Raw genomic sequence first — 25,065 nt, 5'->3', positions numbered from 1 at the left:
AGTATCACGTTCTTTTACAAACTGTATTTTTTTTGGACAAAATTAATAGGAGGAACAGGATTTCTTTAAATGAGTCTAACAAAGCCCTTTAGAACAACCACGAGTCTACATGACCAAATCTTGATCCCTATTTTTTTTAAAAATGGATTCACATCAAGTGAAGGAATACTATGACCTGTTTTAGAAAGTTATTTTTTAAAATCTTGTTAATAATTTGTGACATTCAAGTTATATTTTCACCGAGCATTGAGGTAGGTGTCCAAGAACTATAAGTTTGTAGGCTATGTTGGGAGCAGTTTCTAAAAGTTGTGTGACAGACAAGTGCCAGTCAGATTCCAAAGGCATCTTCCACTTTTAGCACCGCAAGCTTTGGTATTTCCTTGAATATCCAGTAAACATCAGAAACCAAAAAGAGCCTGGACTAAACCGTTGCTGTAAGACTGCTTCATTTTTGTCCATTTGAAAATCTGCTTTCTTGGCTGATTCAGGGGTTTCTGATTTGCCTGGATACCATATAGTCTTTGCTCTGTGTAAAACTCTGCAGGATGAACACTCTTTCTAATATAGCTTCTCATAAAATATCTTGGTGTAGAGACTTGTGGGTGCCCTTCACATTCAGAATCAAAAGTACTTTTCATTATCTGATGAATTAATAAAGACTTCTGACCGCATTTCCTCTGGGAGAAAGCTTTGACATGTTGGTTCAAAATAAAAATGGCTCATCTGTTTGGGAAGACATTTCCAAACCAAATAAACTGCCTTCAATATTAAAAGCCAAGAAGTAAATTAAATGTAACAGTGGTTGTTCTTCAGGTCACACAGACAAGTGACAAATCTGGTGGGTTCAGTCAAGGAGTCTCCATCCTGCAGGCAGAATGCCTATTTATGGAGTCGAAGCATAAAGTGACCTCTGAAGGCTCAGAGCCCCTTGCATCTTCTTTGAGGTCAACTTGTAGCTAGTTTGTTTATGTAGGCTCCCTTTCCACCTTTCATAATAATTTAATGTCTATCCAGAAGGCTACAGAACATTGAGAATATTGAGCCGTAGGTGTTGTCTGTGCGCATCCAATGTTGCCCTCTGGAGGCAGAGATACAGCTAATTTTCTGTTAACTTAGATCCTTGAGTGAAGGAGAAATCCAAAAGATAAAGTTTCATGTTACGGTGAAGCATGATGACTTGGAGGCCATGAATTCTATCCTTCCTACAGCACAAAGTATTTGTGGCATCTGGATGTATTTTCAGCTTCTGATCCACCTCATCGAACACATATTCAAGAGATGTGATCAAGGCTCTTAGTCTTAGATAAGTGCATGAATGTGAATAAGTGGTTATGATAAAAACCATTCCCTCAAATTAACCTATTTTAGATTTAAATCTTTGCTGCTTGATGAATCTATAGAAGACTATGTTATTAGGATATGAGTCTCCTTCTCTAATTAGCTCTAAGGATAAGTTAACATTTCAGAAAAATAAGTAGAAAAAATATTATTAAGTACTGAAGGAAAAAGGCCAGATGGAATTTTAGTAAAATGTTTAAGTGGACACCACATTTTATTTTTAAGCTGTGAAGGGTGATCAGGAAAAAAATAAATGACTGTTTTTTAATTCCCCTTTCTTAGGACGTTTTAATGAGTTTGGCCAAAGCCGTTGCCAATGCTGCCGCCATGTTGGTACTAAAGGCGAAGAATGTTGCCCAAGTGGCTGAAGACACAGTCCTACAGAACAGAGTGATTGCTGCTGCCACCCAGTGTGCCCTCTCCACCTCCCAGCTTGTGGCATGTGCCAAGGTAAGCCAGCTGGCACCCCCAGCCCTTTCTCCAAAGCATCACATGCTCTTATCTGCCTCCAGTCATTGGAGGGAAGCCGGGGCAGAATTTATTAAAATTGTCTGAGACTTAGAGCTTGCTTCAGGCCTCCTCTTTTAGGTGACACAGCAGGATTCTAGCATAACTGCCAATTCTGCTTTGATCATTTGTTCTTTGCTCAAGTCCTCAGGCATGATACTTCCCTGTGTCTAATTGCCATTGCTAAATGCAAATCGCCATGTTTCCCCTTTAGACTTCTCAATATGTCTTATCTACACCTGCACACAAAGGGTCCTTGCGTTGTGCCATACAGCATTATAAATGAGCTCAGAAATAACGTGCAGAATTTTGGGGGTGCCCTTTCTACCCTGTACAGTGTTAGAGTGAGGGTAATGAGGATGAAGTTCACTGTTGCCAGTGAGGACGTGCACACTCTGTGTGTCAAACTTCGCCTCACTAAGCACCGTCATCCCCAGTTTCCTGGAGGAAATAGAGGCCCCTAGATGTTAGCAAGCAGCTTAAGGCCACAGAAGTAGTATGTGGCAGAACTGGTTTTAACTCAGGCCTGTCTGACTTGAAATACCCTTTCCAGTCTACCGTGTGCATCGTCACTGCGATGATGCAGCAGAAGATGGGAGGTGTCCATTCCTCAACTTCATGTCATAACATATTTTACAGATCCCTGACCTGGCCCAGCCTGGCATTTCCCATCCTCTGGTAGGATCTGCAGCATCAGTCGGAGGTGTCCTCGATGGTCTCCCTCCTGCTTTGCCTGTTCACCCTTCTAGTATCCAGATAACTGACAGAATCCCTCTGTTCTTTAAAGTGTTGTGAGGCAGAATTCCAGGTGTCTCTGGAAAAAGAAATACAATTCTTTTAGGTAGTCTTTTTATCTCAGCTCGGAAGACTCAATTCAGAGGTTCCTAAAAGGAGCAGGTATAATTGATAAATATCGGTAATTTCTATCTATAGAAGTAGTCAGTGGTATAGATTATGTATCGCTAATAAAGATAAAAATTAGCAGGCATTTAAAGTCACAGATAAAGTGAAATAGTGAAGTATGAGAAAGCTCAGCAATGGTTTAGTTGAATCCTTGGTCCTATAAGTAAGGACCTGAGACCCAGAGCCTGGGACTTGGTGGAAATGCTAGTGCACACTGGGGACCAGGAGCTGACCCACAGTGCCCTAGACCTGCCCCTGTCTCTCTTCAGGTGGTGAGCCCCACCATCAGCTCCCCTGTGTGCCAGGAGCAGCTGATTGAAGCCGGAAAGCTCGTGGACCGCTCAGTGGAGAACTGCGTCCGCGCCTGCCAGGCAGCCACCGATGACAGTGAGCTGCTGAAGCAGGTCAGCGCAGCAGCCAGCGTAGTCAGCCAGGCCCTGCACGATCTCCTGCAGCATGTGCGACAATTTGCCAGCCGAGGCGAGCCCATCGGCCGCTACGACCAGGCCACCGACACCATCATGTGTGTCACCGAGAGCATCTTCAGCTCCATGGGCGATGCTGGTGAGGGGCTGGGCTATGGGTGGGCAGGTCGGTTTGGAGTTCCCTGATGGTGATGATCGTGAGTAAGAAAGGTGGGATGGCTGCCTGGGTGCCTCAAGGGCAAGCTCTCATCAGACTCAGTCAAGTGTTCCTCACTGAGGTTGGGCAAAAGTTGGAAAACTCAGTAAATCTCTTTTGTCCTAGGAAAGCCCATGTTGGATATGGTATGGTAAAGTCGGTGCAGCCACAGAAGGAGAGGAGAATAGAGGCCTGGAAGGAAGAAGTTTATCATACTCCCAGGTCCCAGAGGGGGTCACCACATGCCATGCAGTGTCACAGGGAAAGCCTCAGGTTTGGGTCAGGTTGCAGAAGACAGGAGTGAGGAGGGAGCTTAGGCCATGGCTTTTATTGGGATTTCCATGGGAAAGGTAAGGCAGGGCAGGGTGAACAGCTTAGGACTGGCTAGTTTGGGTGATTCAGCAGGCTCTACGCTATAGGGGTGATTCCTTGTTGCCTGGTATCTGCCCTGGGATGATTGAGGCACAGGAATGTATTGTCTCCTGGGATGTACTGGCCATAGGAGGTGTGGCTGTGTGGTGGTTAGTTTGCATGTCAAAGGCATGCTCCTGGCTGGACCTTGTGCTTTCTCTAAGAATTGGTTAGCCCTGGGAAGCGCACTCTCTCTCCAGCCAGGAAGACATTTTTAAGATGTTAAACATCATGATATACAGAAAATTAAAAAAATATATACAATGCACCCAAGTATTAGTTGAAAAGTAAGTCTCCCCAGACGTAGCCTGTCACTATCCCATGTGAATCTCCAGAACTGACCAGTTTGTTTTACCTGTCCAGAAATTTTCAATATACCTAGTCATGTATGTATGTATGTAATACCCTCTTTCTTTTTAAACAAATGGAATTGCATTATACATACTCTTTTGCAACCTTCTTCACTTAAAATATCTTAGAGACTTTTCAAGTTGACCTATACATTAATCTTTTTAATAGCAGCTTAATATTCCATTCAGTGGATGCATCATCATTTACTTAACCAATTATCTTTTAATGGACATTTAGGTGGCTTCCAAGTTTTTTCATTTGATAGTTTGTTTTGCTTTTACAAAAAATAATACTGCAGTAATCATTCTTGTAAAAATATCTTGGTTTACTTTGGAGGATATATGTAGGGTAAATTCCTATCGATGGAATTTCTGAGCCAATAGATTTGAACATTTTTTAGAAAATGTGTTCATGAAATTTCTCTCCAGGAAATTTCTATAATTTGCAACACTACCAGTAGTTTGTTTTTCTACTTCCTTGTCAGCACAGAGCAATACTGTATTATAAGTATTTTTTTAAAGAAAATTACCTTGTGCTTTTCCTGTAGCCTCCTTAAATGACTTTTTGATGATGTTCTTTTGTGGGTTTTTTTTGGTTTTTTAAAATAAACATTTTATTTTAGAATACTTTTATATTTACAGAGAAGCTTCAGAGGTAATACAGAGGGTTCTCAAATACTCTTGCCAGTTTCATTTGTAACGTCTTCACTAAACCATGGTGCATTTGTCAGAACTAGCAGAGTAGCACAGGTACATTACTGTTAACTGAACTACAGACATTATTCAGATTTTGCCAGTTTCTCTCTGCTGATGTCCTTTCACTGTCCCAGAATCCAATACAGGATACCTTGAATTCAGCACATTTTGATTTTTATGAAAACTTTTATTCCCCTCTTAATGTTACCATGGTTTGGCCTTCTTCTCAAATGAGCTTTGGGACGGGAAGAAATCCGTTACATTTGAGTGGTTTTATTTTTAATGTCGACTGTTACACCCCTCCCAGTTCCAAAAGGAAGTAGAAATAGATTTCAATAAAATCATGGTACAATAAAACCAAACAATTACAAATAGCAAGATCCAAACCAGTGCTGGGGGGAAGAGGGTGAGCAAAGAGAATTGACAGGAAAACTGGGCCAAGGCAAACTTTAGCATTTGAGCATGAAACTGGGCTCTGTGCTTCCTATCAGCAAGAGCCAAATGATCCAAATATAGTGGATTATGTGATACTACTCATCTGGTGTTAAGTGGCGTACAAATTCATTCAAAATTTTTAAAATAATTTTTCTATGCCCGTTATGCAAAGAATTTATTATAGAAACTTTTGTGTAAGTTCTTAAAGTGAGGTAAATAATATTTTCTAAATAAATATTTACTAAAAGTAAATGCACCTAATACATCCCCATAATTTTGTTGCCTGCCTTCTCTTTATAAAGAGCTCCTCTTTGGTTACTTTTGTGTCATATTTCTCCCTCATAAAGATTGAATGCGGATGTGTTTGGGGCGTGCAGTCCTGGCAGCCACAGGGAATATTTTCAGTTCTACGTCTAACTCAGCTGCATTGCTTAGCAATGGAGCATGAAGGCTCGCTTGTCTCTGTCCCTCTTGCTAGAGGAGTAAAGACAAGACCCTGCTGCCTCCTAGGTTTCCCCTGAGTTTAGAAAGCAGACAGAAAGATTGCATCCTCACTCCTGTCCTCCAGGTGAAATGGTGCGCCAGGCCCGGGTCCTGGCCCAGGCCACCTCAGACCTCGTCAACGCCATGAGGTCAGACGCAGAAGCTGAAATCGACATGGAGAATTCAAAGAAGCTCCTGGCAGCAGCAAAACTCCTGGCCGACTCCACTGCTCGCATGGTGGAAGCTGCAAAGGTATTACGTCGGATTTGTTAGATGGATAAGTGACCATCATTAAGAGTTAGGATTTGGAAGGGACCTTCAAGATAGAGAATGGTCAGCCGAGTACACATTTTTGTTCGTATAAAACCTATACGGCTTTGTAACATTTAACCTCGTTGGCTTGGGAAAGAAGAAGGTCATGGAATGGATGAATGAACCCCTTGAGGGAAGTGGTGCTGACTCAGCTGAAGACAACAGAGTCCCTGCTCAGCGAGTGCTCCTTTCCTTTGGTTCGTCACTTTTGGCTTTATTGAAAATGGTGATTAATTTAAACTTGAGATTTTCAACAGTAAATTCACTTACAGCTGCTTTCTTCCTGCAGCATTAATGTTACTTTGCCCTCTATTTGACTTCTCACCTAAACTCCTATCAAGATTCTGCTTCCTGTTTCACTGTTCTTCAAATCTCAGTAGTTTTAAATATTAGAGTTTGAGAAAAAAGTGAAGAGTGAGCTTGGTGCTTTTCACGGCAGTTTTATATCATAATGCTTCTAAAAGCCAGTGATTCTTAACCCAGGGCTCTATTTTAGAGCCCCCTATGAAACATTAAAAGCACATGCCGCAGTTCCACCCCCAAAGATCCTGGTTCACCAGGTCACGGGTGGAACCTGTGCACATGTGTGTGTGTAAGTTCCACAGGAAATTCGAATGACTACCGCTAGGTAAGAACTGTTTTACGTGGATAAGGCTATATTTTTCTATTTTTTTTTTAATTATGCAACTAGCACACATTTCTTATGGAATTAATAGAAAATGCAGATAAGTATAAATAAGAATAAAAGTCACCTTCAACTTCATACCCCCAAGGTAACATGTTTAATGTATTTCTATGCATTTAAGATTCATTAACCGTTCCCACACCTTATCCTATCTCCCTGGCCTCCTACAGAATGGTAGTGTATCTCAACCAACTTGGGAATGACATCACTTAAAATGTATTGTGACATACCGTGAACCGAGTAGACTTTCCCTGTCTGACTCACTGTCATGTTACCTGAGGGGCTGAGAGTTCTTAGAAATAACCCATGGGTGGGGCTGAAGAGCAACCCAAGGAGAGGCATGGTTTAAACTTCCTTCCTCTCTCCCCTGATCCCTGTTTCAGCCAAGAAGCTCTTCTGTTAACCATCCATTTTAGCAAAAATATATGTTAGAGTTTTGTAGAGTAGTTAATTTTTTTTATAGTTTTTACTAATTTTGTTACCTTCCCCCCCCCAAGTCTAAACAGAGCTATTTCAAGTAAAACTCCATGTTCACAAAAAATGCTTGATAAACTGGAAAGAACCATCCCTTATTTTAAACATGAGAGAATTAAAACTCAAAGATTAAACCTACTATCACATAACCAGGACCACGCCAGGACCAATGTGCACATTTGTCTCAAGATATGCAGTGCTCCCCAGACCAACAACTGAATGTACCAAGTTACCAAGAACTTGTTTAAGTATTTGTTATTTGTGATTATTTATATTAGATGGTACAGCAATAAGTGTTTTTGCAAGTTCTTTTAACTTGTTTTTAGACGTCGTCACTTTGTCTTCATAGCAATATTTAATTTGCTGAATTTTGTTGGAAGCTGAAGAATGCACAATGATTAGACTTCCAAAGAATATATGTAATGTGCAGAAAAAAACATGTCATAGTCAGTAACTAAGATTTCAGGCCCAGATTAGTATCCCACATCTAATACACTTCATCATAAAAAAAGATATTACTAAAGAAGGATCCAGACACCCACGTCAGTGTAAAATGCAGAAATGTTGGTTTCCTGCTGCTCGAAATATAAAGTTAAGGCTAGCGTGCCACTTGAGGCATTGATAAAGGAGTGGCTGGAAAAAACCTGACGGCCAGAACAAACAAAATGATTTTCATAAACTTGCAAAAGAACGCAAAAGTGGCTCAAACAATCCTTTCACACATGAAATGCAAAAATACAATTTTTTAGTTGCTAGAAACACAAAATCAAAGACAATTGAAAGTAATTAAAGTCTGAAAGAACAGAAGATTCCATGCAAGAGACTTGCCAGAACATTTCTGTCACAGATGTTAAAACTGTCCATCCAGTAGGAATTCATATAACTTTTATAAATAGTTCAAAGAAATAGGTTCTTATAAACTGGTAAATCTGGCAAGTTGGCCAATGAGAAAATGCAGACATTCAGAAAATTGATTTTCGATAATCAATGTGTTTGTTTCCGTGGTCTTTTCTGCCTCGTTAGCAGATATCCTTGCCCTAAAGTGTTCATAGGAAAAAAACTCATTCGTCTGTATACGTCAAGCACTGGTCACAAAACATCCAGGCCCTGTGACAAAACTCCTCATTGCTGCATTTATTGCAGGTGGGAGTGGAAGGCCGGATGAGCTTTCAGTCTTTGTTGAATTATCGTGCAGTAAAATTATATCTGCTCCTTATATTACTTTTAGCCTTTCCCTACTTCAGAATCCCACCCATCTGAATAGATCCACTTGGAGTCCTAAGACACTTTAACCTACAGCAACACAGTTAAAGGGCTGTGGGCTGTGCACAGCGCCTTCCTCTTTCCCTGCGGGGACAAAGGCATCTGTTTCTTTCATTAGTTCAGTTACAGTAGGGCCCCAGCTCTATTTTGACTTAGTTTGCAACTCAGGCTCTCTAGGAACACAATTTCTCAGCATGGTCTGTCTTGAACAGCATATCCTTACAGTATTTTGGATGACATTCCCATCGCCCCTGCTCCCTCCACCCCTGCCCGTGTGTTTTTACTGTAATCCTAGTCCATTCACATTTACCAGTGCCACAGGACGGGAGAATCTTTCAGCAGTGACATGTGTCTGTCATGCCAATTAAGATAAAATTCTCCCTGAGAGATTTGGGCGGGGGAAATTTATCTAACATCTCTAAACCATGGCTTTCTGACCACGAGTTAGTTTATATAGACAGCCAAGGCTATGATCTCAAGTGTTTAATTATTGCGATTGGATTTCTATTGGTTAGCCATGCAGTTTTGAAACATCCCCTGGTAGATGTCTTTTTGTTATGAGAGAAAACATCTTTATCATGAAGACATTGCTCGAAGCATTTTGCTGTCTTCCGGATACTTTGTATTAATAGGAAAAAAGTAAAATTGAAGGCCTGAGTGCAATATCTGTGGCATGCTGCCCCCTGGACCTCTTGAAATCTTTGTTTTCACCTTCTCAGGGGGCTGCAGCCAACCCTGAGAATGAGGACCAGCAGCAAAGACTGAGAGAAGCTGCAGAAGGTCTCCGGGTGGCAACCAACGCTGCTGCCCAGAATGCTATTAAGAAAAAAATTGTCAACCGATTGGAGGTCAGTAAAGAGGCTGTTTTTCCAGGATGTCCATTTTAGACTGCATAGAGTTATTTGAAAAAAATAATCAAATTAACGCAGTGCCCATGTAAAGGAAGCTAAAGCAAGTTTAATGATATAGTTGAGTGGTTTAGGTACAATGGTTTAGGTACATTGACACAGTTTGAAAAATTGCTTCAGCTCATGGTCTCAGAAAGCCAAAATCTCTTCTGAGTTTAATGTTCTTGACTAGAATTCAAATTTTTTTTCAGGAGGAACCAGGATTTTTTTTTCTGGCGTTACGGGATGAACACGTTCAGAAAAGACCATTAGTTAAAAGATGTGTATATTTTATTGGAGGCAATGACTCTTTCAGGGCTCCCAGTAGAAAATATGGGCTTGGAAAGACCAGAAATGGGGATCAGGCTCAGCTGGAGAAGTATGGAGGTGCATAAAAAGAAATATTTTTCTCAACATTTATTCTGGAAAAAAATAGTAATAGGCACAACCTATATAAATGAATAGATTCCCCTCGCAAATGTACACAGGAGATTCTTCACTAAAATCTGGGGGGTAGATGCCGAGAGCCCGCCTGTCTGAAGAGTCTCTCCGTGTGTAGACTGCTGGGTTCTGGAGAGAACAGGCCTCCTTGTTCTTGGAAGGAGACTTGAAGATAAACCTGACTAAGTACTCCTGTGGGGAGTCGGGGCACTTCTGAACCAAGGCTTCCCGTGGGTGACGAGAGGAAAGTCATGAGCACCAGTGTTTGACCCAGAGAGCAGCCTGTGCTGCTTGTGGGAGAATTGTTTTTTCCCTAAAATGTTTAAACTTGGCGCTGCTTATCAGTGCCGTCACTGTCTTGGAATTGTCCCTTGTCTTTTTGAGAAAGACAAATGAACATCGGAACTTGAACCTTTCAAGTGTGCCTGTCTTGATCACTTGTCCCAGAGAATGTAACCCAAATGAAGATAACAGGGCTTTATTAGGTTGGGATCATCAGGGACATTTAAGGGCGGAGTCTGTAGCTGGAGTTCCCTTTCTCATACTGCAGCGATCCAGTGCCACCCCTTCAGTCAAAGGGACGTATATACGTGTGCATGTGTGTGTTTGCACATTGAACCCTGGCTTACCTCCTCTCACTCTCCTCTCCAGGTTGCAGCTAAGCAGGCTGCAGCTGCGGCCACGCAGACCATCGCTGCCTCCCAGAACGCGGCCGTGTCCAACAAGAACCCCGCGGCCCAGCAGCAGCTGGTCCAGAGCTGCAAGGTGAGTTTCTGGCTGCCGGAGAGCCAGGTCTGCTGTAGATGACCCTGATAGCGTTAGAACGCCAAGCGCCTTGGTAATTCGGTTAAGACCGGTCATCCAGGCCTCTAATCCAGTTTATTCCGGCTCCCCCGTTCCAGGTGTACACACATTCATGTGTCTGGTTTTTGTCTGTTAAGTAGATGGCCTGTGTTTGGAAGGAGCGTATGATGTTTTTTCCAGAATTGTCTTTTCTTTGTCTAGATTCTTTCCTTTCTTTTCGAGAGACCAAATCAAGGAGGATCAAAGATGAGGCCATTTCCAGGCTCTGAAAATAGGAACAAAGCATTGAATTTCCAGAGCGCCCTTCTCCCTTTGAGAGGGGGGCCTTCACATCCAGTCTGGCTCGCCGTGGCAGGCTTGGTTTGCTGCTCTGTGCTGATTGCACCTCGCAGATTTATTTCATCCTCTCTGGCCTTGGGGACGTTGTGCCTTGGGGCTTTCTCTTGTTGCCTGTTCTTCTGAGACCTGGGCCTGGATGCTAAGGTGAAGCCAACGAACTCCAAAGGGTGCAGGAAATACCTTTGTTGCCTCCTCTGAGGCCCAGAGAGTTGACTCCCCTAGGACAGTCCTGAATGGTGCCAGACACAAATTGTAATTGTATGGCTGTTGCTTCCATGTCGGCAGTGAGTCTGACTGAAGGCTCCTGCAAGTATCTGCAATTAGCAGTGGGAGCTGGGTGGAGAGGCCTGTTTGCTTGGGCTTGGGTTGTGAGAGCTAACAGCCCTATCTCTCCTCTTCCAAATCTCTTCTGTGAGACAATCCACATGTGAAAGGTTCTCCTTCAGAAACAGCTTTACTTCTGAGAGGAACCAGCCGGAGCCCTCCAAGTCCTGATTCCAGGTTCCTCGAGGCCCCGCAGTGAGGAGCGAGTGTGCTCTAGGATAAAAACCTCACCGAGGCAGCGGGGCCCTGTCCTAGGGACTCTCCCTGTAAAAGAGGATTTTTCTCAGAGGCAGGCCCCTGCTGGGAGGGAGTGTTTGTTTCCTATCAGGGCCTTGATTCGGCTGCCAGCAAGGGTAGAAAAATAGCACTTCCCCTTCTCAAGGAGCACATGCTACTTGTGTCCAGGAAAATACTCCAGTGTGAACCCCCTCCTCCACTTTTTGGGAAGATGCTCAGCCTCCTGGTGTCACTGTCAGGAAATGAGAGCTTTGCTATTTATCGGGTTGTGGTGCAGAAGGGAGTGAGGACCAAATTATTGGAGCCAGCAGTCCTGAAGAAGACCTGAGGAAAATCTCATGGAAATGTATATTTTTAATCTTTGCTGGAGTGAGCTCCTGAAAAAATACATGTCACCAGGGTGGGATGCCCTTGGGACCTTTGTCAGCAGTGATGGCCACTGTGCTATGACTCTGAGGGTCTGGTTGGTTACATGGGGTATGGGCACAGAGGAGAAATATGGGAGGACGTAGAGGGTAAAAGGCCATCTCCTGAGGTGCTGGCAGATGGTCACTTTAAAGTGGTCTCACGTCGGGAATGCGGCGCCTCCCTCCTCTACCCTGGGCATTAGTTTCCTGGTTTGAGAAATGAGAAGGGCTACTTTGAATGGAGGGTGAGGAGCCATGACAACGTGAAAGCTGGTGAACAGAGTGTGTTCCTGCAGAGTAAGGAATGGAAATGGTGAACGATGCTGGTAGTTGAGAACTTCTCTCACTTTTTTCTGATCATGGGACCGCATGACTTGAGTTTGTCCACCCGTGAATTGATAGGTTCTCTGATTTCAGGGTTTGCAATCCTCATGAGCCAGGATGGTGTGAATTGCAACTGGGGAAATTCTTTTAAGGCCTTGTTATGGAGGATCGTCTTGTGTTGAATATATTGGGAGCTTCGGGACCATGGAGTGGAATGGGTGTGGGAGAACTACCCAGAGGTACTGTGTTAGGATTCAGTGTTGGAGAGGACCCAGCTGACTAAAAGAGCTGTGTGAATCCAAGGTCCAGGACAGGCATCCCCAGGAGCGACAGCACATCCAAAGAAACATTGATCACCTGGGTCATTTTCCACCCTGTTTTGGTAATTCACCATACTAGGTGTACTCAGTGTTAATTTTCCTTGCTTCCTGTAGGCAGTGGCCGATCACATCCCTCAGCTGGTCCAGGGGGTCAGAGGGAGCCAAGCCCAAACAGAAGACCTCAGTGCCCAGCTGGCTCTCATCATCTCCAGCCAGAACTTCCTCCAGGTAACACAAGCGTTCACCTTGGTCACACCCAGAGCTCCCCACCAAGCAGGGGGTGCCCTTTCTCCTTAAGGGGAGGAATTAGCGAATTCCAGAGCCAAAGCAAAGCCTTTGCAGCAAGCAGACCTTGAAGCAGTTTCAGGAGAGGTAGATTCGGCTTGGCAAAGTGAAATGCTAATATGCGGGGAAATAGCCCCGGGAGAAGACACATAATCCGTTTTTCCTGGGAATATCATCTTTGTTTCTCTTCTATGAGAGAAAACGTATAATAAGTTGCAACTTGTGATGAAGAGCCCAGTACTAGGTGTTACTTTTGGTTTCCTGGTTTCCAGAGTCCCTATATTATTCGTGGCCCGGGAAACAAGAAATGGTGAGCGTATTTCTCCAAAGGTGTGAGGGTTTCTTGTGGCAACTGTGGAATTAGCAAGTATTGTCAGTCTTTGTGGGGTGAGAGGTCGATTCATTTTAAGGAAAATTAAGTAAAACAAGAATATTAACTTCTTGGGAGCCAACCTCATGGCTGAGTGATTAAGTTCATGCACTCCACTTCGGCAGCCCAGGGTTTCACAAGTTCAAATCCTGGACGTGGACATGGCACCACTCATCAGGCCATGCTGAGGCAGCATCCCACATGCCACATCTAGAAGGACCCACAACTAAAATATATATAGCTATGTACTGGGGGGCTTTGGGGAGAAAAAGGAAAAATAAAATCTTTTAAAAGAAAAAAAGAATATTAACTTCTAGAAAAACCCTCCTACCTACTTGTTGTATTCCATTGTCTCAGCACTTGGTGTCTACTTGTGTCTCATAAACGGTGCATGTGGTTAGGCTGGTCTCTTCCTCATCCCTTTCTAGTTGTTACAGGACCAGTAGTTACAGGACCCAGTGATACAACTATTTGGTTAATTTTTCAAGCATCAGAGCTCCAACAAGCAGAGATAGAACATGAAAAGGTTGATGAATGTCCTCAGATTTTAACTACACACATATGTATGTCTATATTCCTCTAAATTGGGATTCATTGTGTATAGGCTCTGTGTTTTTCATGTTAACGTTCGTATTATGAACATTCATGATTTTGAATAATATTCTGTCATATGGCTGTACTCTTGTGTTTAGCTCTTCTCCCATCGTTGGACGTACAGGTTGTTTTCAGTTACTTATCCTCTTAAACAACCTGTGATATGATAAAAGTCTTTGTGTGTGCTCAAATCTTTGTAACCCACTTGAATTATTTCCTTAGGATAGTTTCCTAGAAATAGGATTGCAAGCAGCTTATTTTTCTCTTTGGGACATTGAGAACTGTGGCTCGGACAGGATATTTCTCATTTCATTTAGGTAGTTAAAGAGCCTGCAGCCAGTTGTGTTGTCTCCGCTGCCGTCAGGCTTAGAGGGTATGATGGTAGAGCTATGTAGACGTGTTCCAGGGTCCACTCTGTGCCTGCCTTTGTCTTTCCTTTGTCTTTTGTTCTTTTTTTTCTTTTGTGAGGAAGATTTGCCCTGAGCTAACATCTGTGCCAATCTTCTTCCATTTTGTATATGGGTTGCCACCACAGCATGGCTGCTGTTGAGTGGTGTAGGTCCATGCCCGGGATCTGAACCTGGGCGGCTGAAGTGGAACTTGACACACCTAAACCACTAAGCCACAGGGCCAGCCCCTCTCTTTTGTTCTTTTAATTTTGGTATTATAGACACATCAGACCTTTACAAGAGTAAGGCAAAGTTGGAAATAAATAGAAATGCAATCAACAAACCAAAAAGTTTATACATTTTAGACTTTCTTCATAAATGTTGTAAAATTGCTCTCCCAGAATGTTGAATGAATTTAAATTTATTCAATAAATAATGAATGAAATAAAATATAAGTAAATATAAAGAAAAATATTTTTAAAATAGATAAAAATAATGAAATAAATTTACAACTAGAAGTCCATGGAGCACACTTTTTTTTTTTTTTTTGGTGAAGAAGATTGGCCCTGAGCTAACATGTGTGCCAGTCTTCCTCTATTTTGTGTGTGGGATGCCACCATAGCATGGCTTGACAGACGGTGTGTAGGTCAGTGCCTGGGATCCAAACCTGTGAATCCTGGGCTGCCGAAGTGGAACATGTGAACTTAAGCACTATGCTACGGGGCGGCCCCCAGGAGCACACTTTTTAATACATCTTTTCCAAGTTGGGGAATCATGTATTTAAAATATATATGTTTTTGAATAGTTTTGGATATATTTGAAGCACAGATTAAAGAGCTATTCTAAGAAACACAAAGAAGAGAATTTAATAAGAAACTCTTTGAAATCTGTTTTAAATGAGAATTTCAAACCACTATCCCAATTTTGCCCCTCCCCCAATGACACATACCTTTGTTGTTTTTTTTTAAACATTCCTTGAAAGTACTACCTTAGGGTGTCTCAGTTAGGGTGGCAGTTTTCGGGGAGAGTCTAGATGGTTTTGCCGTTCCTTGTTTTAGGGCAAGTTGAGTTCTGGCTGATTGACAGCATTGCTGTTTGGGTCTCTATTCTCTGACTCTTGCTGCCCAGGAGCCGTCTTACCTTCCATTCATCTCTCTACAGCCTGGAAGCAAGATGGTGTCCTCTGCCAAAGCCGCAGTGCCCACCGTGAGCGACCAGGCTGCAGCCATGCAACTGAGCCAGTGTGCCAAGAACCTCGCCACCAGCCTGGCAGAGCTGCGTACTGCCTCACAGAAGGCAAGTGGACCCTTGTCCCAGCTGTTAGCTTGTCAGGAACACAGCTGCTAATTCCTTACTGCTGGTGTGACCCGGGTGCTACCAGGGCCTGAATCCTGCCAGCCGTATTTCTTGGCAGAGTTGTCCATTCTTTTTGCATGACCATTAAGGACGCCCATGTGGATTGGCTCCTGCCACGTTCAGCCGCTCTCTCCTGGATTCGGTTACTGCCTTCTGGTTACAGATGAATTTTGTTAAACTAGGTTAAGTTGCATGCCTCCCCCTCCTCTCATACCCTGGGACAAGCAGTGGTCTACGTTTCACAATCTTAGGGGAGACTGGCAATCATCAGTTTCTTGGTGTCTTGTAAATTGTGAGCCAGAATAAGTGATCGTATCTTCCAGGTATCCTCTTGTGAACTTAATAACAAATTAGGTAGGCAATAAATCTATTTCAGGGGTTATTTTATCTTTTGGCCCTGAAAGGTTTCCACATTTACATGGGAGCTTTCACCTGAACAAGGTCCTCAATAGAACAGAATTGGGGATTAATGAGTTTCTGTCTCTGGAGCTTATTAATTACCAGAGGGCCTCATTACTACACCGTTTGATGTGGTATTAGCATGAAGTTCTGGCGTGAATTCATTTTTCGTCTTTGTAACAATCCCTCTATAGAAACAAGCAGCCTCATTCATACATGAGCAAGGGAAGAAGGTTAGAAGCTGACTTGAATTCTTAATATGAACAGTACACTCCACTGCCAAAGAGAAATATCCAGAGCTTTAGATTGTCTCCAATAATAGAGTATTTTGAGCTGTGTTTCTCAAAGAGAGGTCCAGGGACCATCTGCCCTGGAGTCACCTGGGGGCTCTTAGCATGCGGGTTCCTGGTCCTTGCCTCTGAGCAACCCACTCAGAACCTCTGGTCACAGAGCCTGAACATCTGCATTGTAACCAGTTTCCTCAGCAAGTCTTTGACACAGCCACCTGAAACAGCTGCTCTGGAGCAGAGAGTCCCAAAGTGGGGCTCAAGCGAGACTGTCCACTGGGTTCAGGAAGACACTATGAGGGCTTTTAAATCTTTTCTTATATAGTGTTAAGGTTAGGAGTACAGACTCTGAATCAGACTGCCTGCATTCAAATTCTGGCCTTGCCATTCACTAATTTTGTGACCTGGGCAAGTTAGTTAACCTCTCTGTGCCTCAGTTTCCTCACCTGGTAATACTGGCATGTAGAAATCAATCAATTAGTATTTACTGCTGCTGCTGTTATTATTACATGAAAAGGGAAAAATTGATTTGCCAGTATTTAATATACTGATCAGTAGTTATTTCATGTGTATAATTTATTAACATACTTCTTTTGGGGATGTGTGATCAAAGCATTTGGAGACCACTGTTCTAAATGAGCAAGAGCACGAAGTTTTTTTAAAACAAAATTTTTACTAAGGAAAAGAATCTTTCATAATCTTCAATATGGAAAGATGATGGTTTATAATCCAGAAATTTGTAAAGGGAATCAATAAGGTTGCTATAGACTTGTCCCCAGAGTCCCGGATTTGTTTATTCATTCATTCATTCATTCACCACTTGATTCCCAAGCTTCTGGCTGTACACATACTATGCCAGGTGCCCCATCTCGAGAACCCAGACACGGTGAATAAGGATCCTCTTTTCTGAGAGGCAAATGCATTTCAGATCAAAATACCTTCAAGGGGATGTTAAGTGTCTCCAGTTATGAGACATACAGAATTGATTATTTAGGGAACCCAGAACTAGAGTCCTGATGGAGCTTGATTTTGCTTGCTTAGGAATGCTTGCTACCCGTGCTTCCTATTGCTGGATTTGGAGAATCGTTGGTTGTATCCAGAAAGGTATTTCCTATGTTGCGAAGTCCTGGGGACATTTTCCCAAGCAGACTGTGTACACATATTCCCAACTCTGTTGACAGGCCCATGAAGCCTGTGGTCCTATGGAAATCGATTCAGCTCTGAGCACTGTGCAGACACTCAAGAATGAACTGCAAGATGCCAAGATGGCGGCCGTGGAGAGTCAGCTGAAACCACTTCCAGGGGAAACGGTAAGAGGTATTGGAGCCAGCTGCGTGGTGGGCCTCTACGTTTGTTACGATATGTTCAGGCAGTTTTAGAAGTCGGGATTAGTGTGCCTAAATTTCAAGCATTTTTAATGCAGAGCCCTAGAATAGCCAACTTTCTTTAGAACTGTGTTAGGATCAAGATCACCCTGAGGAGCCTCTAGTGATGGTTCTGTGTGTGCTTTCCTGGGGTTTGTCCAGGAATGGACAGGCATCTGTTAATATTCATCCCTCTTTTTTATAAAGAAGACACATGCTAGTGTTTGAGGCCAGTGTTCTAATCCTGTGGCCTTTTTCTGGAAAGAATACCCAGTGCAGCCAGAGGAACTGGGTTTGGAACTAGGAGTTCTGGCTTCTAGGTGCAGTTTTGTGTCGTTAACTAGCTGTATACAAGTCCTTCATCTCCTCTGTGTCTCAGGGATTTTATCTCTGAAATGGGTGGCGATGAGCTTATAAAGTTGGGCACAGAAAATATTTACAACACTCACGTTCTTGAAAAACATTTACTTAGTGTAAGGCTCTGGGATGGACAACAGCAAGGCGCTTCAGTACAGTAAAGCCACATTGCAAGAGGGGTGATGGCACCAGAGATCTAATTTGGTCATGTTGTGGTGCCTCCTGATGCTTATGTCAGGGTTTTCTTGGCTAAAATTTTACCAATCCTTCTCATTTGTTTGTACCTCCTTTCCCACATTACTGAACATTGCTAATAAAATACCACCATTTAGTAAACGCCTGTTAAGCGTTGTATACACGCACACACACAGTCTAGTTTATCCTAGTGGTAATTTTAATGAGCAAGTTTTATTAATCCCATTTTATAGCTGAGAAAACAGAGGGGCGGGGGTTGCCACTATTCTGTCAAATGTTTATCTGCCAGTAACCAGCAGAACCAAGGTCTAAATCCAGATCTACAGGACTCAAAAGCCCGTGCTCTGATCTCTCATGTTGAGAGCGTCTGCTCTTAACCGCTGCCGCTCTTTGGGCGAACTGAAGACTTGCAGAGCATAAAGGGACTGGGGAGCATCTAACTTACCACAGAACGATGCCTGGTACATAGGAAGCGCTCAGAAAATATTTAAGTCAAGCTATCCCTAATTATAAAGACAAAGGCAGGCTCAGAGAGGTTAAGTCACTTAACTAAGGTCACCCATCTAATGATAAAGTTAGGACTGGCTCCAGGGCTAACAGCTTTGCAATGTGATCCAGATGTCTCTTTGCAAACTCCTGTACTCCAGTGAGCCCAAGAGAGGCTGGCATGACGTGAATTCTGCTTTTATGTAAAATAACTGGTCGGTTAGAATGCAGGAAACACCATGTAATTTTTAAAGAAATTATTTGTGCTAGAAGAATGTGTGTACTGTGTTATAACATATTGTTGGCTGTAATGGACCAGGCTCCATTTATTTAAACGCTTTGACTCTCTTGGGAAATATGTTGCGGAGTTAAAAGTGCATACATTCTCTGATGCCTTTCTGCATGGTCCCAGTATGCCTAGAAGTTCTCTTCCAAAATGTTGTCCTCATCTAGTAATCAAATAATTATCCATACCCTAGGCCTTCACTGACTTTGTTCTCTGAATTATTTATTCAGTTTACAAAGCAAGATGACATACTGTTCATGGGACGCAAGCACTTTGCCCATTTTCATAATCTCATTTACCACTCCAAGCCTCTACTTCTATTGCATTTCCTTCTGGTTAGAACTCCTTAAAGTATGATGATCAAATTGAACAATGTTAATGGTCCCACACGCCAGGAAGGTGATACAGCTGGATGTCTGCCCACTTCCTGCCAAGGCATAATGAATTCTCGCTAAGGATTTGTTGCAGACTTTCTAAATTAGCTTCTAAAGGCATAGTACTAATAGCTACCATTTGCTGAGTACCTACATTAATTCTCTGAAAACTTTTTGACCTAAGTATTATGATCTCCCGAGGAAGCCAAGGCTTGGAGAGGTTCTCTCACAGCTCACAACTAGGGGAAGGGAGCAGAGGGCAGGGTGTGGACCCAGATTCGTGTATTCTGAAGCTTGGGCTCTTTCCCCTCTATCTCGCTACTTCTTGGCACCACTGGTGTGATAAGGTGGGAAAGAGCTAAGGCTCAAGGTTTGATCTGCATCAATTTTATGCTAAGACTTCAGTGGATGTTTCTTTTCTTCTGAGCTCTCTTCCTCCTTGAATATTCTGATAGCTGGAAAAATGTGCTCAAGACCTGGGAAGTACCTCCAAAGCCGTGGGCTCCTCCATGGCGCAGCTCCTGACCTGTGCTGCTCAGGGCAACGAGCACTACACAGGTGAGACTCGCACCCTTCGTGACGCCATGTCGCCAGGTACAGACCCCTGGGGTGGGGGTAGTGGGGGCCGGTGACTGGGCTTCTTTGATTTGACAATGAACCTGACCATTTTTTTTTTTTTTTTTAGCGCTTCAATACAGATTTTTCAAGCAGATTCCACGTGCTTGTTAGTAGGCTTGATAATAAGCATACAAAGGCTAATAAAATGATTACCCCACACTGTTTGTGGGTCACCCCAATTAGACTTGCAGCAAATAGTAATTATTTGGGACTGGGACTGTCTCTTAAAGTTCCACTAAAGTAAAGGAATAAAAAAAGATCAAAGAGGGGCCGGCCCGGTGGTGTAGCAGTTAAGTTCACACGCTTCGCTTTAGTGGCCCAGGTTTGCCAGTTTGGATCCTGGGCATGGACCTGCGCACCGCTTATCAAGCCATTCTGTGGCAGGTGTCTCACATATAGAATAGAGGAAGATGGGCACAGATGTTAGCTCAGGGCCGAGCTTCCTCAGCAAAAAGAGGAGGATTGGTGGCAGATGTTAGCTCAGGGCTAATCTTCCTCAAAAAAAAAAAAACAACAACAACAAATCAAAGAATAAAAGAGGAGATAACAACAAATAAGTCAATGAGATTTGTGAAGATGGAAGGAGACAGATGAGTGGTAACTGATAGAGCCAGTAAACAAAAACCTAAGTGTCTCCAGGGATAGGGCAGCCAACAAGAAACAAACTGATTTGTGCTGCAGAACCCTGGGAGGGTTTGAGTATTGGAGACACCAGGTACCCATGAAGGCAGGAGACGCCTTCAACAGGAGTCTATGTAAGAAACAGATTGTGTAATTATCAACTCTAGGAAAAACACCAGGCTATATAAGAAATGTTATCCTAGTAGGAGGTAGACATAATAGAAAGGCTATAGCTATCTAAAATGGAAACATCAAGAAGTTTCATTATAAGCCCATTACTTGGGAATATGAAATATATCAGAAGAAAGCTTAAAGAACTGAGTGGCTCTAAGAGTAGGAACCATGTGGGGAGGAGTGGTTATGGATTGTTGCTTTTGCTATACGGTAGTACTTGACTTTTTTTTTATTGAAATATACACTATTATTGAAGTATAATACACATCCAGAAGAGAGCATAAGTCCTAAACCTATACCTTCATGAGTTACCACAAATTGGATGCACTCAAGAAACCACCACCAAGATCAAATAACAGAACATTTCCAGCATCCCAAATGTGCCCTTGTGCCCCCTCCCAATCACTATATGCCCTCTCTCCTCCCCTGGAGTTAAACACCCACAACTTCTAACAGCAGAGGTTAATTTTTCCTGTTTTTAAGCTATGAATAAATGGAATTATGTCATACGTGTCCATTGTGTCTTAGCTACTCTTGTTAGCGTTGTTTGTGAGATTCATCTATTTATATGCAACAGAAGTTCTTCATTTCTATTGCTTCCTATAATATTTCATTGTATGAATATACCTGTTTGTCATTCTTTTGACCGTTGATGGGTATTTGGGTTATTTCCAATAATGATGCTGAACAATTCTGGTACATGCTGTTCACTGAACATACATCCCTACTTTTCCAGATACATACCTAGAAATGGAATTGCTGGGTCATAGGCTGTGCATCTATTCAGCTACACTCCTTTCAGCAGTATGTGAAAGTTTCAGTTGTTCACATCCTTGTCACCACTTTGTATTGTCAGCCAGTGTTAGCCATTCTGGTGAATGTGTAGTAATAGCGTGTTATGGTGTTAATATGCATGTCTCTGAACAATGCAGTTGAGGACCCTTCTCATATTTGTTGGCCATTCAGATATCTTCTTTTGTGAAGTGCCTGTTCATTTTTTTAAACTTGAGTTATCCATCTTTTTCTTACTTATTTGTAGAAATTCTTTGTCACTTATATGTATTTCTTTTATCTTGTGGCTTACCTTTTCACTTTCTTAAAGATGTTTCTTGATGAACAGATTTTTTTAGAACCTTAGTATGGTTCAATTTATAATTCTTTTCCTTTATTGTTAGTACATTTTGTGTCCTTATAAAAATTTTGTGTTTCTGAGATCATGAAGATATTCTCCTCTGTTACATTCTAGAAGCTTTGTTGTTTTACTTTTCATATTTAGAACCACGATCCATCTGGAATTGAGTTTTGTATGTATGCAAATAGGATCCTTGTTTAGTTGTTTTTCCACATGGATATCTTTTGGCTCAGCACCCCTCATTGAAGTGATCATTCTTTCCCCAATGGTCTTTAGTGCCACTTTGTCATCAATTAAGTGAACATATATGTGCTACTCATTTTCAGATCTTTCAACTTTTTTCCGTTGAATTAATTGCCTGTCTCTACCTTAGTCCCACATTTTCCTCCTGCAGTTTTATACTTAGTGTTAATACATGCTTGATATAAGTCCTTTGTTGTCGTTCTTCCTCAAGTAGTGTTGACTATTCTTGGCCCTTTGCATCCCCACATAAAGTCTAGAATCAGCTTATCACTCTCTACCCCCAAAAAACTCTGTTTGTTTTTTCTGTTTTTAAATCGGCTTTACACTGCATCAATTTGGAAATAATTGACATTTTTACATTATTGAGTCTTCTAATCTTGAATATGGTATGTCCCTCCACTTTTTTAGCTTTCCCTTTCTCTCAATAGTATTTTATAGTTGTCTACATAGATGCTTTTGTTTTTATTATAGTGTGCATGGTGTATCTTTTCCCATTTTCAACTTTTCTGTATGCTTATATTTAATGCATATCTTGTGAGTATCATGAAGGTGTTATTTTGCAGAGAGCGGTTGTTGGCATGACAGTCATTTCTTTCAATTGGAATATTTGGTCTATTTACATATAATGTAATTACTGATGTATGAGGCTTGAATCTATCATCTCACTATTTTTCTATATGTGCTACCTGTTCTAGGTTCCTTTTTCTCTACTTTCTTGCCTTTTTTCAGATACATATGTATTAGTTAAATTCTGTTTCTGTCCTCTTGATTAGCTTGTTAGTTGTATATTCATTGACTAGCCTTTTATGATTTTTTTAAGTCTAATACAAGTTAGTGTGTTTACCTCCTCCTGGACAGTCCAAGAATCTTGTGACACATTTTTCCAACTCATTCATTGTTGTTTTTGTGTGTTTTCTATCTACATATAATTTAGTCTCCTCTATACAATCTCAATGCTTCATAGCATCAGTGTTCATCTAGATTCACCCACATGTTAACCCTTCCCATTGCTCTTCACTCCTTCCTGTATCTGCATGTGCTTCCACCTGGGATTATTTCCTTCTGCATGAAGACCTCCTTTATTTCCTTTAGTGTGAGTCTGCGGGTGACAAATTCTTTCACTGTGTGTTTGTTTAAGAATGCCTTTGTTTAGCTTTTATTTTTGGTGGATAATTTCACTTACTAGTAAATAGTAGATTGGCAGTAATCTTCTTCCAGCACTTTGAAGATGTTACTCCATTGTCTTCGGGCTTCCTTTATTTCTGTTGTGAAGTCAGCTGTCAATTTACTTTTCTAAAGAGTATGTAGCTTTATTTTTCCCCTCTACTTGCTTTTTGAATTTTCTCAGTCTTTTTTCAAGCAATATGCCTAGAGTAATTTTCTTGTGTATTTATTTTGCTTTGGGTTGTAGTACTCACTGAAAATGGGATTTGTTCTTATAAGTCAATTTTGGAAAACTCTCAACCATTTATCTTCAAATATTGCTTCTGCTCTGTTTTTTTCTTCCTCTTTGTAGACTCCAGTTACCCCATATCTTAAACATTTTCACTGTTTTTTGTGTCTCCTCTGCTCTTTTCTATATTTGTTATAATTTTTCTTCTCCATGCTTTATTCTTAATATTTTGATCCATCTGCAACTCACTATTCCTCTCTTTAGTTGTGTTTGTTCTGCTTTCAACCCCTCCTATTGAGTTTTTAATTTTAAATGTCGTATTTTTCAGTTTTATAATAGCCATTTGATTTCTTATAGTTTCCATGTATCTGCTGAAGTTCTCCATCTTGTCATCTAATTCCTTCCACATATTTATCACAGTTATTTAAAGTCCAGGTCCAATAACTCCTATATCAGAATCACCTATGGGCCTGTTTTTATTGTCTATTTTTTTTTGCTAGTTTTTAGCCATTGATTCTTATCTCCTGCTGTTTCTGATTTTTTTTATTTAATGCTAATTATTGGTATTTACATTGTATAGATAATTTGAGGCTCTAGATTGTTTCGTTCCTACAGAGAATTATTCTTTTCTTCCAGCATGTGGTTAAGATAGGGCAGGTCACCATAATATGAGCAGGGACTGAACTGACTGGAAATTGTGAAGTGTATTTTCAGTTTACCTTTTAGGGTGTAGGCCTCTGGGCACCTCATCGAAATGTCTGTGGTGTTTCCCAGGGCCATTCTGTTTCTTGAGCTCAGAACTGTGCTTTTTCTTTTTTTTAATCTTCCCAGCCCCATGAGATTTCAGGAAGCTTTGCTCAGCTTCCCAGTTTCTGGTTAACAGCTTCCAAATTAGGAAATGCCTTGAGGGGAAAAGCAGCATTGTATTCACTTCTCTGTGCTTTCTTTCTCTTCAAGATCTTGGCCCTCTCTACCTTGGTGCCTTGGTATCTCTCTAGTGCCTTCAAACAGATTTGTTGTGTATTTTTTTTCCCAGTATTTCTGGTTGTTTCCCTGAAGGAGAGTTCATCTGCAATAAGTTATTCTGCCATTACTACAAGCAAAATCCTCTTTGATGTTTTTAAAAACTGTGTATATTCATTGCTTTGACAGTAACACAATAGGAGCATAAAAAGAGTTAGGGCAGAGTATAATATTCTATCTGCAATAATATGAACAATTCTGTTCTAAAGGGAGGGTAAGGGAAATTTTCAGAGAGTAAGTGATGCCTGATCAGGCTTTTAAGGATTGTGTAACACTCATTTAGCATTCAAGGAGAAGCAAAAGCATATATAAATTCTTAAATTTCTCATATGCCCCATGCTTTTAAGTTTCAAGAATTTCTACACATTCCTGAAATCTTGCCAGATTTTGTGTAGGTGATGAAAAGCATCTTTAATGGAGAGAGGAATACTTTATAAGTTCCATCATCTAATACTGATAACATCCAGGATGACAGACTGTCTAGTTGGTCTCTGAAAATCAGCCTAGAAGTAGCACCATTTAGTTTTAGCAGGTGGTGGTGGAAGTGGAAACAGCATC

The 25,065-nt window shown here is 41.7% G+C and overlaps 1 protein-coding gene across 17 annotated transcripts in view; it reads left to right on the top strand.

The window, feature by feature from the left end:
* TLN2 (talin 2) overlaps positions 1-25,065 on the top strand; it is a 415,035-nt gene that overhangs the window by 280,112 nt on the left and 109,858 nt on the right. For all 17 annotated transcript variants that reach the window (XM_023616303.2, XM_023616310.2, XM_023616279.2 and 14 more), the window contains 9 exons: positions 1,621-1,788; positions 3,018-3,312; positions 5,830-5,996; positions 9,198-9,326; positions 10,458-10,571; positions 12,676-12,789; positions 15,361-15,495; positions 17,423-17,551; positions 19,759-19,861. In XM_023616303.2, the coding sequence (XP_023472071.1) occupies positions 1,621-1,788; positions 3,018-3,312; positions 5,830-5,996; positions 9,198-9,326; positions 10,458-10,571; positions 12,676-12,789; positions 15,361-15,495; positions 17,423-17,551; positions 19,759-19,861 (1,354 nt within the window). The remainder of the gene's footprint in view (positions 1-1,620; positions 1,789-3,017; positions 3,313-5,829; positions 5,997-9,197; positions 9,327-10,457; positions 10,572-12,675; positions 12,790-15,360; positions 15,496-17,422; positions 17,552-19,758; positions 19,862-25,065) is intronic.

This window comes from Equus caballus, chromosome 1 (genome assembly GCF_041296265.1).
Source record: "Equus caballus isolate H_3958 breed thoroughbred chromosome 1, TB-T2T, whole genome shotgun sequence".
NCBI lineage: Eukaryota > Metazoa > Chordata > Mammalia > Perissodactyla > Equidae > Equus > Equus caballus.
This window is presented reverse-complemented; position numbering and strand designations above follow the sequence as displayed.